This window comes from Sturnus vulgaris, chromosome 1 (genome assembly GCF_052056855.1).
Source record: "Sturnus vulgaris isolate bStuVul1 chromosome 1, bStuVul1.hap1, whole genome shotgun sequence".
Classification (NCBI taxonomy): Eukaryota; Metazoa; Chordata; class Aves; order Passeriformes; family Sturnidae; genus Sturnus; species Sturnus vulgaris.
Window position 1 is genome coordinate 17,702,403 of NC_142243.1, and position 19,831 is coordinate 17,722,233.

Here is a 19,831-nt window from a genome sequence, read left to right on the forward strand (position 1 = left end):
GATGAACATAGATGAAACAAAAGCTGGCATACATCAGCCAACTCTGAGACTAATATTCAAGCTGTAAGTTCTTCAGGAAAAAAACTAAGGGACAAGGATACAGCCTTTGTTACAGACACTACTGACTTTAATTTCTAGCATAATGTGGTCAGAAAAAGAAAATACCAGCAATAGCAAGAAAGCAGAATATACAGCTCTGATGTGTTCTTTGAAGCTTTCCTGCATGGCAAAGCTGCACTCTTTTTTATAATTGTCAGTACACACAGAACCCGTGTGTCTGTGGTTCTTTGCATTTACATGCTCCACCAGGAAAAAGTGACATTATAGCAGATCTTCCACTTTGAGACAAAGTACAGGAAAGATTCAGAAGAATTATTAGACTATGGACAACCGGACTTGCAACCTACTTGGAACCAGATAGCCTGTTATACATAGGCTGGCCTAGACACAAAGTCAAACAGACTTCAGTACTAGGAGGAGATGGAGTGAAAAGCCCAAGCACTAGAGACATAAATCCTAAAAATAATAGAAGAAGAGACATTGAAAGAAAATCAAAAACTACTACTGGAATTTCTCCAGTGCTGAGCACAGTCTCTGTGCAAATATAAATCATATATGCATTAAAATGCTAACCACATCTTTTTCTTTAAAATCCCTTTTTAGTCAAGTCAGCTGCAGGATGTTTCACCTTGAATGTATTGCTGGTTAAGCTTTTCATGTATTTCCATTTGATGAATTTCAGTTTTGGGCTTTCAGTGCTCATTCAGTATCACTCACTGTATAATATTCCACTTTATCAACACCAGTTACTTCATCCTTTTTACATCAAAAAACAGTGATTCCTCTATAATATTCCACTTTACTAGCACCAATTACTTCATCAAAAAACAGTGATCCCTCCCCATTGCTGTAATTTAGTTTTACCTTCTATGACTGCAACAGTATTTAACGAAGTATTGCTGCTTCACATAATTTGTCCTAAGAAAACGATCACTGACAAAATGTAGAACAGAGAACTCAAGCAGGATAACTTTAGCCATTTATTGCTGCTACTAATTATCCTAACCTTCTTATCATAATTACTTATTGGCCTACTTACCCAGTTATCCTAACCTCGAAGCCCTGACTTCCGCTATCCTCAAATTCAGTATTAGGAAAGCTTAAGTCTTTGTTACTGACACTAAATACAAACTGAAAATGGAACACAATGAGCAGTAATTCAAAAAATACCATTTCGTCAACAGCAGTTTTCTTAGCAGTAACCATGACCACGATGAACTTTCAATGGCACAAGAAAGGGAGAGCTGGAAGGAAGATCTTTCACAGACCAACTGTTACAGAGGGGGAAAAAAAAGCTTGCAGACAGTCAAGCCTTTCTTCACACAGGGCAGTGATATTCAAAGCTAAATACAAGTTGAAGAAATCCCTGTGATTTTATATTGGTATGCTAATCATCTGAGAGAAAAGGTAACTGGAGTCGCCAGGACAGTGCTAATGAGGCCAGAAGGTGAGATGTTTATCTCCTACCGGGAAACAGGAGCTCCAGGTCCTCACTGCCTCTGGAACTTGATGGAAAGCCTTTTTCTATACTTAGAGACAGTTGTAGTTCTTCTGTAGGTTCAGCTTCATGTTTTTGACAGGTTTTTTTTGCTCAGGACTGAGAGGTACAAGAAGGCATTAGCTGATAGTAAGAAATGCTCTAGCAGATAGTCAGGAATTCCTGCCTGAGTGCAGGAGTGATTCTGCATAATCTGTGCAGTTTCCCTGAGGACTGTGGTGTGTGGGGTGAGATACAAGATGTGGAAGGGTGCCCTGCACAGCCAAAGGAAACTCTGGATGCAAGGGAATTAATGGGATACTGCCTATTGCCTGGGACGCCTTGCAAGAGAAAAGGTCACAAAAGAGACCAACCCAATAGACAATCCCCTTAGCTGTGAGCAATCACGTGTGGGGAAAATTTCAGGGGGAAATATCACATTTGCTTGGCCTGTTCTTAGTGCTCCTTCCAGGTGTCTACTTATAATTACTACAGGAAAGAGAAGACTGGTGCTGCTGACTGCTCTGAATCAATGAAGGTACTCTTGTGTTCCCCTGCAGAATGTGAGCACAGGATCCTGATCCTGACTGCCACAGCTGTGTGCTATTCTCTTTGCTGCTGAGGCACAACTGCATCCCTTCCCTGCAGATATTTCTTCTTTTCCTAATGGCAAGTTAAGAGACAGAGGGGTGTTTGAAGCTGAATGGGCAATTCTTAGAAGGAATGGAAAAAATTCTGGAATGGATTTTTTTTCTGATATAGGTCATAAAACTTAAATTACTTTCTGAACAGGTTCCAAGCTACCAAGAATGTACAATTATTAGAAGTATAACTTGGTATTGAATCCACAGCTCTGAAAAATACAATCATTTCAAAGGGGTGTTGTTACTGGGGAAAAAACTGTTTTACATTGTAGAGCTGAATATTGAAAAAGCTAAGCTCAGATGTCACTCACTTGGGTCCAAGGGCTCAGTTGTTTGCTGCAAACCTGTTAGGTTTCCTTGAAGTGACCACTGTTGCAGTAACTATTTTGCAGGCACTGGCATTATCCAAACACATTTATCCATCACGAGAGGAATGGAATTTCTTGGTCTTAACTGTATGAATGAGAAGTTTAGAAACATTAAAAGTTTTACATTACAATGTCATTTTTACAACATTAACATTACAACAAGCACACTTTCATATAGCTTTCAGCAAATCCATGACCTTTAAGAGCCATACCATAAATATGGCATTAAAAACACACTGTTCAGTAAAAGTCTATTGCCTTCTTTAACTAATGTATAGTTGAAAATAACTCCAAAAATATCTTCCATGTAAATTCCAATTTTTGTTGAAATAAACATTAACTGCTTAAAAATAGTTCACTACATCAGTGTTTTTTTCAGTGTGTTGTAAATCTAAATCTTGATTCTCCCCCTCTCTAGCAGCAGCAGTAGGTGCTCTCAGGGTGTTTATAATACGTGTTCTGGGTGTGTTTAGGAATTCTGGCAATAATAATGCTTTCCACATCAGCCAAAACCACATCTACTCATACAGTTGGAAAGTGCAAACCCACATACTCATATCTTCACAAATCAAGAAATGTAACACCTTAGACTACTTGTGCTTTTAGTTGTTAAGAGAGGTTTCTAATCCTTTAATAATGCTCCCCTCAACCTGTAATCTTTTAATCACTTTAAGAAGCTACTGAATTCTTCTGTATAAGCATCTGTTTGTAGTGACATATGTAACAAATGAAGATGGTATTTGTTTTCAAGATTGTGGACTTTTGTGGTTATTACCTGAAGGCCACGAAAATGGAAGGTAACTGTGTTTAGCCAAAAGCACACTTGGCTCACGGTGGCTGCTAGAATTGAGCTGCAGTTCTACTTGACTAAAAAACCTGTGAGGAGCTCCAAAGAGTAATGAAACACAAGACACATCACAAACAACATAACTATTATTCTTATTCCCATTATTTAGGTGTCTGATTCATTTATTTACAGTTTCAGCACTGTAAGGAACAGGAGCTCTGATCATCAGAGAAGTAAGCAGGAATTGTTATTACAATGATATGCAGCCCTATGCGTGACACTTATTTACAGGGGACCAATTTTTCCCCAGGGTTGAAACAGCACAGCAGCACAATATTTCAATATATATCAGTACTGGTGGAACTAAAAGTCAAAGGTACACAGCACGACTCACTTTTCCCTTTCTATTTTTACAGGTATTTGTGTTGTAGATTGTGCACCTACTGCTTGAGAGAACAACATATCATGGTACTGCTGTAAACAAAATTGTTTACCCAGTCACATGACATAAAAAAGACTCAATCTCACCTGTCAGTGGAATCTAACACACTGAGGGGGTTTAATCTTGTGCTTTTCAGAGGCATTCAAAGAGATGCTACAATAAACAATATATAAGTTTAAGAAAAAAAGATTTGTGAACATGTTTCTATCTCTAATAACGTTTGGGAGATAAAATATTTCGTACAGCAGAGTAAAACAAAATATGAAATAGCCTGAGAGGAGGGAACTTATTTTGCAAAATATTATTAATCAAAGAGCTGGCACATTTTTCTGCCTTGCCAAAGTACAAGCAGCATTACTGGCCCTACCAAAAATGGATGGCAAGCCTCTGTCTCTTTGAAAGTTGAGAACTTCACTGAAACAAATGTGGGTTTAATGATAATTATATTAATTAGTTTTAATGTAAATTGAGTTAAAGACACCGTTGTGTTCAGATGCAAGATATTGTTATGGTATTATGTTCATTAAGGCATTTTATTTGTTACATATTTGAACATAAAATACTTCTTTTGGCTTTTATAAAATGTTTTCAGCATCCAGTTAGTAACTGGATCTATTCTGTATGTTTTCTCTTTAATCAGCAAAGATCCATGAGGAAATGTTGTATTTCTCTGTTACTAAATTGTAGAAAATGAATGCTATATTTTAATATATAAATAGAAAAATGCATAAATATCTACTCAAAAACAAATGCAAAGCAAGTTTGACAGAAAAGGGTTACAGCCTAAAGGAAAACAGCAAAAGGAACCTAATAGAATGAAAAACTAGAAATGCCAAATGTTTCATTTGCATCTATCATGAGTTAGCAATTTACAAGCACAGAAAAACAAGGAAAAACAAAGTGCATGGATTATATCTACCATGACTCACAGCAACTCTATTGTACTTTCTATAAAACCTGTTAGTTGTAACTCAGAGTCATAAAATCATAGACTCATAGAATGATTTGGGTTGGAAGGAACCTTAAAGATCACCTAATTCAAAACCTCCCATCCCCACCCCTGATGCCAGGACAGCTTCCACCAGACCAGGTTTCTCAAAGACTCATCCAACCTAGCCTTCCAGGGATGGGGCATCCACAATTTCTCTAGGCAACCTGTGCCAGTGTCTCACCACACCCATAAGAATTTATTCCTAATATTTCACCTAAACCTACTCTCTTTCAGTTTCAAGCCATTGCCCCTTGCTCTGTGTAGCCGTGGAAAGGGGTTTTAACCCTTTAAGTGCGGCAGAAATAAGACGCACAGCTACATAGTCATCTTTCATGACAGGAAGAAAGAGACAAGTTTATTCAGAAATACACTTGGTTTTATAGCATGACTGCCAATTCCAAGAGTAGAGAAAAGGTGACTGGTTCAGAGAGAAGACACCCCATTCCCAGGGCCTGGTTACACACCACAACAGGTGTTCTATCTTTGTTATTAATTCCTTTTTATTTTGACCAAATTATCACCCTGGGAGAAATTCTCCCTAGCCTTGAGCTGGACCAGCTTATCGGCTGGGAACAGAGCTGAGAAGCTCCAGCCTGGAATATTTTTCAGGCTGTAATTTTCTTACTTTCTCAATATGTGTCCCACACTCTCTCACAACCTTTAAAAAGTTCCTCTTCATCTTTCTTGTGGGGTCTCTTTAGGTCCTGGAAGGCTGCTATATCATCTCCCAGGAGCCTTGTCCTCTCCAGAGCCCCAGCTCTCTGCCTGCCCTCATATGGGAGCTGTTCCAGCCCTCTGGTGACTTTTGTCACTCTCTTCCAGATCCATTCCACCAGGCCCATGTCCTTCTCATGTTGGGGATCCAGAGCTGGGGGCAGTACCCGAGATGGGGTCTCCTGAGAGCAGAGGGGCAGAATCACCTCCCTCCACCCGCTTGCCAAGGTCCTTTTGGTGCAGCCCAGGACACGTTTGGCTCTCTGGGCTGTGAGTGCACATGGCTGGCTCATGCCCAGCCTCTCATCCACCAGCACACCCAATTCTTCCCAGGGCTGCTTTGTCCAACCTGTGCTTGTGATTGGGATTGCTCTAACCCAGGTGCAGGACCTTGCCTGTGGCCTTGTTGCACTTCATGAGGTTCTCACCTCGTGTCAAGCTAATTTTGTGTGAAAGTTGTTCCTTGCTTCTCTAATACATATTAATTGAGCAAGAGCAGCTGCCTGACTGTCACAGCTATGAGCCACTGATGAAGCTGTGGATAAAGCTATGATACTGCAGGAATCATAAGTTACAGTTCCCAGTCAGGATGAAAATTTTATAGGGTGCCATGTAGACTACAAAATGATTCCAATTAAGAAGAATTTTCAGTGTAATGCAGCTTTTCAAAACCATAAAATAATATGCACCTCACAAAATGCCACATTTCCAAGGGGTGGAGAGGCATCATATCCTGTCAGACCTCATGTTTCCAGGGAGCAATAACTAAGACACAAGTAAGCTCACCAACTGCTCAGTTTGCTCAGGTGCCTCACTCACCTCCTTTCAGATCCAGCTGCAGGCTCTGTACCAGCAGGGTATTTGGTGGTCTGATTTCTCTGCAGTGTCTACAGCTCTGATCTCTCTGGCAGTGCTAGCAAAGCAGAACATGATGCTAAAATCACCTTTGTTACAGCTTTTGGCAGTTACCAGTGACTATGCAACGAGCTGAAGTAATACAGAACTGTAGAGTTTCATAAAAAGCAGGACTTAAAATAATAAAAAGTCATCAGACCTTTCTGCTGCTGCCTAAGCCTCCTTGGCCATGAATCAGAGCAGAGTTGAGCTTTGCCAGCCCCCTGCAGAACCAGCCCTGCCACAGCAGCTCTTCTGCTCTGCCTACTCCCTGCCTTCCACTATAGCCTTTCTGCCAACAGCACTGAGATTTGTAGTGCTATGAAGGTTTGTGGTTGCATTCAAACTTGTTCTCTGTTTAACCTGCTCATGAAAACAAGAGGAAGAAATGCTGCTCCAAGTAACTGCTAGATCCCATCATTAATAAGGAGTCTAGTTCCTACTAGGATATCACAAATAAAAACAAGGTTTGCTGTTAATAAGAAGAGTTGCTGTGTCCTCTTGAAAAACAGCTGTCACTCTGTGACTCAGGGGCTTTAGATCCATCATTACTAAAGTGGAAATCGCCACTGGGAGTGATGCATGCAGCAAGAGAGAGGGAAAGGCACTGGGATCAGACGACAAGGGTGGGTTAGCAGAAGGACAGGGAGAAGGGGCTGAGAGGGTGTTGTGGTTTAACACCAGCCAGCAGCTGAGTACCACGCTGCCATTCGCTCACTCCCCCACCAGCAGGATGTGGGAGAGAATCGGAAGAGTGAAAGTGAGAAAACTCGTGGGTTGATATAAAGACAGTTTTATAGGAAAAGCAGAAGTCCTACAAGCAAGCAAAGCAAAACAGGGAATTAATTCACTGCTTCCCATGGGCAGGCAGGTATTCAGCCATCTCCAGGAGAGCAGGGTCCTATCACATGTAATGATGACTTGGGAAAATAAACACCATCACTCCAAACGTCCCCCCCTTCGTCCTTCTTCCCCCCACTTTATATACTGAGCATGATGTTCTACAGTATGGGACATCCCTTTGGTCAGCTGGGGTCACCTGTCCCAGCTGTATCTTCTCCCAGCTTCCCCAGCACCCCAGCCCCCTCCCTAGAGTGGAGGTACAAGAAGTACAAAAGGCCTTGACACTGTGTGAGCACTGCTCTCCAATAACAAATACCTCTATATTATCAGCATTGTTTTCAGTACAAATCTAAAACACAGCCCCATATGAGTCACTCTGAAGAAAATTAACTCTATTCCAGCCAAAAGCAGCACAGGCAGTAAGAGCAAAGTTAGGGGTAATGCAGCAGAGGGAGGTGGGAATACAAACTGGTGGGACAGTGACTGGGACGATGGGGAGCAAAAGACATATTTTTCAATTAGCCAGAGCAAAAAACCATTTTCTGCACGTGCATTGGGGCTGCATTTTGACCTTTTGAGTTCACACATGATTTTGAGAACAGTAAAATTCCTCCTAAATCTTCAGGAGGTGGGGGGGGAAACAACTAAAAAACCCCAACACCCTAACAGAACCAAGTTTGCATGTTTCACAGAAATGAGACTGTGGAACATCCATTATTTTAAACCACCCTTCTGTGCTCTGCAGTTGTAGTGTAGGTGGGAGGTGACGATTCAGATCTTTGAGTCCTAAGAACTGGCAAAGCGTGCAAGTCATATTAGCTTGGGGCTGGAAAGCAGCTGTTATGTAATTTCCTCTCATCTCCAGCAGAACTGCTGAGAAGTGGTTTAGGTTATTTACAACTGCTATAACATTTTCCTGCTTGTAGTCACCATGGCTTCCTATTAAAAAGCAATTTGGTTATATATGGAAGTTTTATATGTAATATAGTATCTTTTATTCTCTCCCAGGGCTACATATTCTTCATACAATTATTGCAGCTGGATATTGCAAGATTGTTGCATGGCAGCTATGCACCAAGCAATACCTTCAAAAGAAGTCTATAGAGTTAAATCCTTAAAAACTGACCTATGCTCCCAAGAGTTGACAATGAACCTTGTCAGAGTGGCCAGGACCCTGTGCATGCCCTGGGGAGAGAGCAAAACAACCCTGGGACTTGGGATCCTGCTCACCTCCTACAGAGACCTGCTTGTACCTTCTTCCTAGCAAACACCATTCTGTGATGCTGCTGTCCCTGCTGAGCTCGATGGCATCTCTGCACAGCACTGTGCTCTGCAGAGCAAACATTCCCCAAAGGACTAGCACAGTAATTTTCTTTCTTTCTTCATCTCACTGGGCAGCGTGGAAGGAAGGCAAGTCAAAAATGGCATTTCAAACATGGTACACGTGATGATTAACCTTCCATACAGCTATAGCTGTTACATTCTCCCTTTCAAAGATTTTCTTTCAAGAATCTGTGTAAACAGACTGCATTTAATTCCTCATCTGCAATAACTAGAGGCAAGGGCTGATCTTTTGGGAAGGTGACAAAGTTCAGGGTTTTGCTGGGATGAACTTGCCCAGCAGCGCAGCAGCAAAGAGCTCAAATAACCTCCATTCTCAATTATTCTTCCCCTGAAGAAATTAAATATGGAAATTTACAATAAAGCTCATAATAACAAGAAATGTCATATTTTTATAACATCATATTCACATATTTCCCATTCAGAATTCCCTTACTATTTATCAAAGTTAACCCAGCTGTAAACACAGCTTTATAGGCTTAAAAAGCCTATAAAGGTGGAATTAATACTCTTTTACAAGCATACTTTTCCCAGCTCTGTGCTTGAATTACACCATAAAGGCTGTGAAACTGAAAACAAGACATAGATCATGTTTTATCAAATGAAAATTTCTGAAATACATTTTGGACTTGACTCCCAAGAAACTAGATCTCTGTTCATATTTAATCCCAAGGTAGGAAAAGGAAATATGTTGCAAAAAGCATATAAAAAGCTTTTTTTATGCCAATGAAACAAAAGCAAAATTATAAGATAATTAAGATATAAGATATAAGAGATATAAAACCCACAGGTCAGGCAAACAGAAAGTAAAGCAGCCTCACAATGTTGCACCTTCATCTCAGTGACAGACACATCTCTTCTACTTTTGTTGGCACATTTTTGCACGCTCAGCAAATGCATCAGCACGTACTCAACACAAGAAATATTTAACAAGAATAAGGCTCTCTAAAGAAGGCTTTCAGCCTGAAATTTTCCCAAGTGTTAGTCCTATTACTAGTGAGAGACTAGAAAGCCATTCCTAACCTTTTTGGTGTGTATACAAGCATTTGTGTCTATTTATTTTATTGATTTTTTTTTCTTTCTCATCCACAATTCCTACAGATACCTGTATGCAAAAAAAAAAAAAAAAAAAAAAAATCTATACACAAGACTTACATCACAGCTTCCCTTAAAAAAGTTAAAATGTCCATGACAAGACCAAATTTCAGGTTGTTTTTTCTTGGTTTTAAGCAGTCATAGAACATTCCCTACCATAAGGTGCTACCCTCCCTTCCTTTCTAGCTTTGATAGTATTCACTAACATTGGAAACAATTCCTAATATTTCCTCCCTATGCTATGGGAATAAATACTCAAAGTTAATGAGGGGATTAAATACATAATGGTGATAGTAAACAGACTGAAATAAATATTTGAGCAGAAGACAAATCTGAATCCAGAACTGAATTTGGTAGAAAACCTGTGGCATCCCACCGAAGATTTCCATGTGGCCAAATGTCTGTAGCATTTTTAGAGTTGTAAAATGCCTCAGTGGCTAGTTATAAACTCCTTGTGATATATTTATAGTTCAGAGAAAAAGTAAATAAATTTTAAAAATAAGTATAACTGACTTGGCACAGCTATGTGGTTTTTTTTCAGTGAGAACTTTTGAGTGAACAGAGAGAAAGAATAGTGTTTTGGTTCTATCTATTTATCTATCTATCTATCTATCTATCTATCTATCTATCTATCTATCTATCCTAGTTTTTTTGCCTCAGCTAGCCAGAAACTAAGAGTAACGTAAGTGCAGTTTCTGATAATAAACTTTGTACTTTTTCTTTTCTTTTTTATTCTTGGAACTACTCCTAGAGTTGTAGAACTCAATATTTAACACTAATGGAACAGACGATTGGGGATACAAGCATCATAAATTCACCCCAAGACAAACTGACTCCACATTCCAGTAGTGTACAATTTATTTTTCCTCACACTTCCTACTGGAAAGGAATTATATAAGACACCAATGGGCTATGAAGGAGCACAGGATTCTCTACACAAAGACAGTACCTGCCTCTTGTCTACCTCCTCTATCAATATCAAGTGACCCAAAGAGAAATGATACAGCTGCTGGCTGGCAAGAGCTTAATCCAGAGCTCACTAAGATAAAGCTCAAAGGCTTGAGGAAGCACCAAAAGTCTTAGCAGAGATTAACTCAATCCCTTGACTGAAGTAGAGCATCGACTGTTACCTACTTGGCCTCCCAGGGTAGAAGCCCAGTTGGCAGAATGATTTCCTGTAGATGTTAGAGCTCAGGCCACTGCCAAGGTTCATGTTATATAACCTGACTCTGTGATGATGGCTCCTCACAAACACAGCCTACCCAGAGCAGCTTCCCTTGGGTTTTTTGGCTGTAAAATTCTTTTGGGATTTTGTCTGCCGTTTTTGTTTGGGGATTTTTTTTTTTAGGTTTTGTCTGTTTGAAATTGTCACAGTCTCAGTGTGACAATGAAGAGTTTTGAAGAGCATATGTACTACTGTATCCCAACAGCCCCCTTTGCAATAACAAATTTGCTGAAGTTTTCCAGTTATTATTTCTCTGCAAACACTTCTTTAATTTACCTAACAGAGTCCAGTGTTGTCTTATTTATCCATTTTGGAACGTGTTTGTCTCTTGACAGAGCTAGACAAGGAGAAGAATCTGATTACATAAAAGCTATAAAACAACTGAATTTTTTTACCTTTTGGTATAATTTCTAGAAATTGCAGGTGTTGCATAGCCCCTTCAGGACAACTCCTGTAAAATATTAACCGAAAATGTAAATCTACCAGGAATCACATTCAAGTGAATGGTTCACACGAATTATCATGAGTATATCCAAAAGGACAGCTACCTAATTGACAAAACATCCATAAATATTTATTTACCGATAAGTAAGATAACGTGCATGCAAAAAAAGAAAAAAAATAAAAACCAGAAGCAAAACAACTAAGTGGAGATTCAGTTTTCAGATACCTGTAAAGTGTGTGCTGTTATAATGCTGCTTCCCATCCAAGTCCCAGTGGGACTGCAGCTTTGCTGAGCCAAATGCTCTACGGTATAACAGGTAGTTTTTTAGCCAACTTTTTGTAGTTTATTTACCACTTTAATGGGCATTAATTTGAAATTCTACATGTATTTAGCTTACCAGTTGAGGAGAACACAAGCCACATGCCCAAACATTCCATAACTAAAGCCAAAGCTCTGTTTCACTGGATATTAGAATGGTGGGAGACAAATGGAAAAAAAAAAAAAAAGAAATTACTTCTAAAAGCAAAACATTTGCTTTCTAATCTAGCACTATTAGTCTCTTGCTTAGCAAAGAGATCCTGAGTTAAAGCTTTTACATCAGCAGTCACAATGCTGATCTATAAGCTGACATAACCATCATTCAGAACAAAACAAGTCCTTTCACAACCACTTCATTTTGGGCACCACCTTTCCCTTGATTATATATAAACAGCAAAACAGCTGTCAACTCCTAAACTCACTCAAATGTCCTATTTAATTAGGTTTCGGCTACAGCATAACTACTTCCTAAGGTTAATCCTGAATAGGCATTCTGATTGACAATCAACAAAAAAACAACCACGAAAAGAAATTTTAAAATTGCAGATAGAGTTTGCAGAAGTAATAGGAATTGTGCTAGTAATTACTGAGACAATTTTATCATTACTCCTACCTTAAACCACAAAAGGCAAGGTCAGTCCCTGTGAGTAACCTATTTCAGTGGAGCTGAAGTTTGTCAGGAAAGCAAACAAATCACATAAACACGTTAGCTAACTGTGTAATTGCTTGGTCAATCTTTAAGTCATATGGAAGACAGGCAATTTAGATATAAAACATACTGGCATGTTTATTTACAAAGGGAGTACATTTTGACCACAGGCTCTCCCTAAAAAATATCAAAAGAAGCTCAGTTGGAGTTCCAACAATCATGTTATTTCTAAAAGCACACATCGAAACTTGAGTTCAGCATCAGCAATGAGAAGAAATATTGCATGTAGGGATATTGGGTTAAATTGACAGACTTTACCAAATTCCAAATCACACCCAGAGATCCGAAATCATTATTTTCTTGCCCAGATATGTAGGTTAGTTAAACAGCTGAAAAATGAAGTTTTACAATCAGCAAAAATAGAAGTTTTGTGCAGGAAAAATGCTGGATCCTTGTACCTGTGAAAAAAATATGGTTTTGCTAATGCAATTATGAATTAATTAAAAAAAAAAAGGCATTTCAGCATACTTCAGCATTTGACTCTAGAAAATCTGTTAACACGCTTTATGTGATTTTTAAAATTACATTGATCTTCACAAACCATTTTGATGTTCAACCATGCTTCAAGAATTCCATAACTGGACCCCAAGCAGCAGCAGCAATGATCCTGAAGCTGTCACCAGACCAAGAGCACAGCGAGCCAGGATCTCCCTGCTGGGGATGTGGGTGAACAGGGGAGATGAAAGGACAGAAGATGACCTGGCCCCTTCACTGCCAGATCCCAGCTCCAACTCTCCTCCTACAATTGCCTTGCAAATACCACTCTGTACTCAGCTTAGCTGTGCCACAGTGCTGAAGGTTCAAACACTATTAACCAACCACGCCTTGTAAGAAGAACTCAGTAGTTTGTTTTCTACAACTTCAAGTAAAATTTCTGTGAAATAAAATAAGGATCATTTTAAAAGCATAATTGTTTATAAATACACACTAAAAATGCAGGAAATACCATTTTTTAAGGTCACACAAGAAAGGTAAGTTGATCCGTGTGTACGTGCATCATGCAATTACAATTGCACACTCACCTTTTCTCCAGAGAAAAGGTCTTACTTAGTAATTAGGATAAATTTACGAGAAGATGGAGTAATAACCACTCATGCCACAGAAACCTGGAATGTGACAGTGGTTTATTTCCATTGAGTTGCAGTCCGAATACCGTGTACAGGTTTCCTTGTATAAACAGATTTTAAATACTAACTGCAGGAAAAAATGGCTGAAGTACAATATATTACTGCATTGTTGCATCTTTTTATCCATTAATAGTATAAACTTGCTATAAAAAAAAGATAATCAATTAAAATTGAACAGGAAATATGAAAGCCACTTTTTTTTTCAACTGAAACACATGTACATGTTACAAATCAGTCTGTATGTAGTAAAAATTCAAAGTTTAAATTTTTCTGCTTCTTTAAAAAGTTCTGATGACTACACAATTGAATTTGGCAGAGCTGATATCCTTTTTAACAGTTACTCACTATCTCACTGTATGCTGTGTATTTTCACACAACCATGCAATTCTGAAATGGAACAATCTTTTTAACACTGAGGCTCAGGAATTTTTTTCATTTCACACCATTTTGCACCAACATCCCAGGAACACTTACCACTGCATACCAATAAACTGTTGAATAATTATAAAAGAGTATAAGCAAATTATAAGCAAAAACCAGTTATTCCCAGGTAGTTATCTCTGTTGTGAGATATGTCATGATTTTCTGCTTGGATTCAGAAGCTATGCATGAGCACACTGACAAATGACTAAAATAGAATTGAAATTTTATCCTCAAAAATCCTGCCAAGTAATTCCAACATCATAAAAGCAAAAGCAGAGAGTACAAGTATTTGTATTCAGGTGATTTTGTACATGTATAAGAAGTACTGAAACACACCTTTATTTACAAGTGGCATTAATGTAAAATATTTATCTTGCACACATGTAATGTATCAGCCAAATACAACAGGACAGATAAAGTGCAGTGGCTGGCATTAGACAACTTCTATGTGTCCTAAGAAAGTTACTAAGCACAAAGTGTCATCCACTAAACTATCTGAAGCCCTTAAATGAGCTGGAAAACAGTGATACTTACACAAATCTTCCCTTTCCTACTTGCCCATCACCCTTATTTTGGGATTCCTTCATTGCAAGCCAATTCAGTTCTTGCAAACCTTGCTCCGTGTAACAGTCTGTTCAATACACATGAGAGCTTTAACATATCCCTTGCACATTTAGTGACAGAATGTAATAGTCCTGGCAACCCAAAGAACTCCTGAAATGCAGCATCCAACATGTCAACTAATTCAAAATTGTGTTATAGAATACAAGCAAAGATGGCATCACAAAGTTTATTGCTCCCACAGACTGAAGTTCACATTAGCTCGGTTTAGAATTAAAGCATTTTCTACCTGATTTATAGAACCATACAAGTGGCATATTGAAAATCAAGATCTTTTTCTGACTTATTGTCAATAATAAAAAGTCTGTTGACCAAAGTCCCCAGACAGGTCTAAGGATTAGCTGGGTTATGCAAGTGATTAGCCAAGGTTACAATAATCAGGCATTGAAATTATGATCCAGGACAATATCTGTCCTTCCCCTGTTACTGGAATTGTTGAACACAGAATAGTGAAGGAAAAATTTGCATCTACCTCTGCTTTTGCTGGGGGCCAGAGTGCTGTTACAGTTTTGTAAAGCTCTGTACACATTAGGATAACTGCTTGCATAAAATTTGTCTATAAAACTGCCTCTACTCGTGTTCAAGCAAGATACCACTAGCTCCTATCTGAACCTCAGCTGAACTTTAAGCACCACAGCCATTAAAAAAAAACCCACTTTCTATGCATCCAAAACATCTGAAATGCCATTTTTGTAACTTCCTTTTAGACACAGTATGTAATGCAAGCTGCAAAAACAAGTGCCTTGTTACACACTTCAGCAATACACCCTCAATGTCTTTGCAAACTAGTTCAACAAGTAACCTAGCTTTTTCAAATTCCTTAAAGTTATCTGCATGTCCCTGTGACTCATGCAGCAGATAAATTGCTGGGAACCCATCCCAGGGTCCCGCATGGCTGGTTTTTAACACTACTTTATTTATTTGTGATATTTTAGTATCATTTTAATCACACAGAGTGAACACTATGGAGTACTAATCCTTTTCACTTCGCTTACTGAGCATTTCTAAGCTTTGTGTCTCAAAACATAAAATTTGCGATTACAATTCATGATACAGCTGAAAATGGTAATTTTGGAACACCTTATAAATGCGTTTGGGGTCTTTTTTGAAGTTCGTGATAGTCACAACTCTGAATGAATTAATCATACCCAACCCAAAACCTAAGCAGCCTGGATACAATGTTTTTAATCAGTCAACACATCACTGCTATTTAGTGATGCTATATTAATAATTTCACTTTTAGAGTCACATAAGTAGCCATTTTCCCCATAAACTACCTCTGTTCCTTATGAACACATCCATGACTGCATCTTTGCCATGCTCTCACCTCAAAACTCAGCTTTCCAAAGATTCATGGATTAAGCAATAGCGGACTAGAAAGACCGGGGGTTTTCCACTGCTGTTTGCACTTTAAAGAAAAAGCACAACTGGGTGTAAGGAGAACAGGAAAAATACTGTATTGACCAGTATTTTGAAAATAATATAATATTTAAATCTACTCTTTGTACCATATAAACCAATAAAAATATATACATCAATCCTGCAGCTCTTTATCCCACGTGCTCAACTAAGACTCATGCATTTCAGCTATTTCGTTACTTTTTAATCCTAACTTTAACCCAGTACCCTTCTGTTGTTTAAGGATGGAATGTTTTACTATTTTGAGATCAGGGACTGATTTCAACACATGCTGAAATAATGTAAACACATGTGCACATTTGCAAACACATTTTAACAACTTGCAAAGCATTTCAATCTTGTGAGGGGAGTAAAAATCTGCATCTCCCTATGACATGACTTCTATTTGAGTAACAAGAGGGTGCCAAGGTACCACTACTGACACGACAAATCTCAACCAAGTTTGAGGCTAACTGCAGAATAGAGATTCCCAAAGACCAGTGTCCAAGCCCAAATGTTTACAGTCCAGCAGAGCTGGCTCACCACCAACCCTGGTGTCACCAGCTCATGAACTAAGCCTGAGAACTCCTAAGGCATATTAATATAGAAAATCGTTTCTCACTAGCAAACAGATACACTAAGATCTCTTGCAGTAAGAAAATAATTATAGATATTCAATTGTCTTTAAATGCTTGGGTTTCTTTCTGTCACATATTGACAGACACCAGAATTAACAGTGGTTCACATTTGTAAAGTACTATATCCCTTCTTCCTACCTCTTAGCAGGGGAGACCAAGGAGAAAAGCTAAATATGTCTTGTGAACCCACCTGCAATTCTTCCCCACACCAGGAATGCACAGGGTAGAAAAGAGCACAAGTAAAATTATATTCTTTATTCATTCCATTTTAGCTGTGAATATTCCTATTATACAAATAACAGTATAAATTCCAAAATCACAATATATTACAAAATAAAAAAGTACAAACTGCATTACTTAATAAATATATCTAACAAGTTAATCAGAAAGTAGAAGAGACAGAATCCAGATCGGAAACATTTAAATGTTTGACCCAGCAAACCATACAAACCTCAAATTATGTACTTTTTTTCTCTTAAACCATAATGTAGAATACCATTCCTGATTTCTTGATTAGAAAATAAAGTCACGTGAATAAAATGTTGTGATCAGATAATGATTTGTTGGTGAAACACCAGTGCCAAAAAAGAAGCAGGGCTTACACGAAAGACACCATAACCCCAGAAACAAGAACACAAAACACTGAGGTGCAGCCAAGGCAATTACTGCCAAAGCAGGAGACTATTATCTAGTCACAACATTCTATTGCAAGTTAATGTTCTGTTATTATAGATAAATAATATAAATGGAGCAGAGGGTGAGCCAACCAGGCAACAAGAGGCCAGTTTACTCAAAACAGTAATTAAAAACAGAAGAGTCAATTGCTCCCTGCACTGTTCACGTGTAGCTGCATTCCAACTGGCTTAAAGGACCTGTTCTGTGCTCCAAGCAGAGAAAGCAACTGTTCATAAAGCAGTCTGTTCTCACTTTGCTGCACTTTTACAAAAGCCATTATTTTAATTTTACAAGAAAATACCCACAATATTTTTATCAACTAAGGGAGTCAGTTTGACATCAACTTCATTTGGTAAAAATATAAGGTTTATGGGTAAAAAACACAGCAAAAAATAGCTGTTACATCATAAGCCTTATTTACAAAAACTGTTTACAAACGTTTTTGGCTGTACAGCTGAAAGCCAGATACTAATGTAAGATGTAGAAGATGGAGGTAACAGTTTAAAAATAGTGTGCAAAAAATACATTCTTATAGAAAATAGACAGTGGGGAGGGAAGACAAACATACACAGAGAAATCTGCTTGCAAATAACCCGAGGCTAAGTTTTTACAACAGAATATTACAAATACGTCTGTATTTATCCCCCCACAACCTACAGTCCTTCTCAGTCTGGGGTGCTGCTGCTTCATTAAGGATTAAGGCATCACCATCACAGCCAGCACACCTTCTCTCTGTCAGTCCCTGCAGCAAAGCTCCCAGCCCGCGGCCCAGGCGCTCTCATGAGCAGGCGTTCTGCTCAATGTACATCTTGGACAAGGACACAGCCATGGACTTGGCCAGCTCCTCATCCCGCCTGCGCTGTACCTGAGTCTGTCTGCACCACGCCTCGTACTCGGGGTTGGGGCACACGCGGTCCAGCACAGCATCGTAGTGCCCATTGCTAAGCCAGCTCAGCCAGATACTGGGCCGTGTCGGGTCCTCGGGCCCCAGGTAGTGAACCATGGTGGAAACGGTGGGGCTCTCGGGCCGGCCGCCCGTGGTGAGGTGGATGTTCACGTTCAGCATCTGGCCCATGGCCAGCAGCTCCGGGTAGCCGGCCCAGGCCCCGTCCTGGGCGGCGCCGATGAGGAACTCTCCCACGTCGCCCTCGATGATGGGGTTGAAGTGGTCCAGGTGGTCGGCGATGTAGTGCACGGTCTGCTCGCGGAGCTCGCCGTGCAGCCGCTGGTCCCCGTACACCGCCTTGCAGACGGCGCGGTACAGGCAGTTCCCGTCGGGGATGATGTGGAAGCGGAACCGGCCCTTCTGCCGCAGGTACTTGTCCTGCTTCTCCACCTCGGCCAGGTACAGCGCCAGCTTCTCGCTGCGCTCCGCTCTGCCGCCGGGCCCCCGCCGCACGTCGGGCCCCGCCGCCTCCTCCTCCTCCTCCTGGCCGTGCGCGGGGCCGCCGGGCTGCGCGGGGCCCCCGCTTCGCTCCGCGGAGCCGCAGCCGGGTACCAGCCCGGGCTGGGCGCCGGCGGCCGCCGCCTGCAGCGCCTGGCAGTGCTCGCTGAGCCGCAGGCTGCGGTTGCTGGGCTCCTCGGCGGCGGCCTCGCCGTCGCCGCCGGCCTGCCGCACGCTCTCCAGGATGCCCTCCAGCCAGGCGCGGCTGCGCGGCGAGCCCGGCACCAGCTCTCCGGCGGCCTCGGCGCGCTGCACGATGCGGATGGGCACGATGCGCTCCAGCGGCCGCCGACGGCTGACGGTGACCTGCGCGCAGGAGCTGAACTGCGGGCCGCCCGCCGGCCGCCCGGCCGGGCCCGCCGCGGGGCCGCTCGGCATCACCTCCAGGCAGGACGAGAAGGCGGGCATGGCGGCGGCGCTGCTGCTGCCCCCCGCGGGAACGAAGCTATCTTTGCCGGAGCTCTCGGCGGCCGCGTTCGGGCCCGCGACGTCGGCGCCGCTCGGTGCCTCCGCGGCGGAGGGTCCCGGCGACAAGGAGACTTTGAAGACGGCGGCGGAGCTCGGCGAGGCCGCGGCGGCTGCTGCGGTGGCGGCCGCCGGGTAGTGGGTGATCACGGAGCTGTAGAGCTGCATCCTCGGCTCCCCGCGGGCGGCGCTTTATAGGCGGCGCCGCCGTCGGAGCTGGGGCGGGGAGCGGCAGCGGGGGCCGCGCTGGGGCTGCCGAGGAGGATGAACCGCCCGGGTAAAAATAAACAAGGGCATCACCGCCCGCCTCGCCCCGCCCGGGCCCCGCGGCCGCGGCAATTCCGACTGCGCCACGGGCCCGGCCCCCCCGCGGGCTCCGGCCCTTCTGGAAGCTGCGGGAGCGCGGAGCGGGGCGGAGCTGCCCGGGACGTCAGCGAGCACCGCCCCTGCCCCTGCCTACGTCTGACCGGTGTCACGGTTCCTGCTTTGCAGCTCGGCGGGGATAATGTTCGTTTTATCCATTGGGGTTGGACAGTTCCAGGCACAAGCTGCTGTTTGTCCACCTGCAGTCCCACTGTGGGAAATGCAGTGCACGCATAGAAAGATGTGGGCTATAAACCAGCGCATTTTAACAGGAGACGCGCTGTCTGAAATACGGGTCTCATCCAGATCATTGATAATTGGTTT

The 19,831-nt window shown here is 41.6% G+C and overlaps 1 protein-coding gene across 1 annotated transcript; it reads right to left on the bottom strand.

The window, feature by feature from the left end:
- Window positions 1-13,460: 13,460 nt before the first annotated feature.
- Window positions 13,461-19,540, bottom strand: OTUD1 (OTU deubiquitinase 1). The gene has a single exon (XM_014882217.2). It carries the CDS (start codon window positions 19,310-19,312, stop codon window positions 18,014-18,016), a length of 1,299 nt encoding a protein of 432 aa, XP_014737703.1. The 5' UTR covers window positions 19,313-19,540; the 3' UTR covers window positions 13,461-18,013.
- Between the last annotated feature and the right edge of the window lie 291 nt (window positions 19,541-19,831).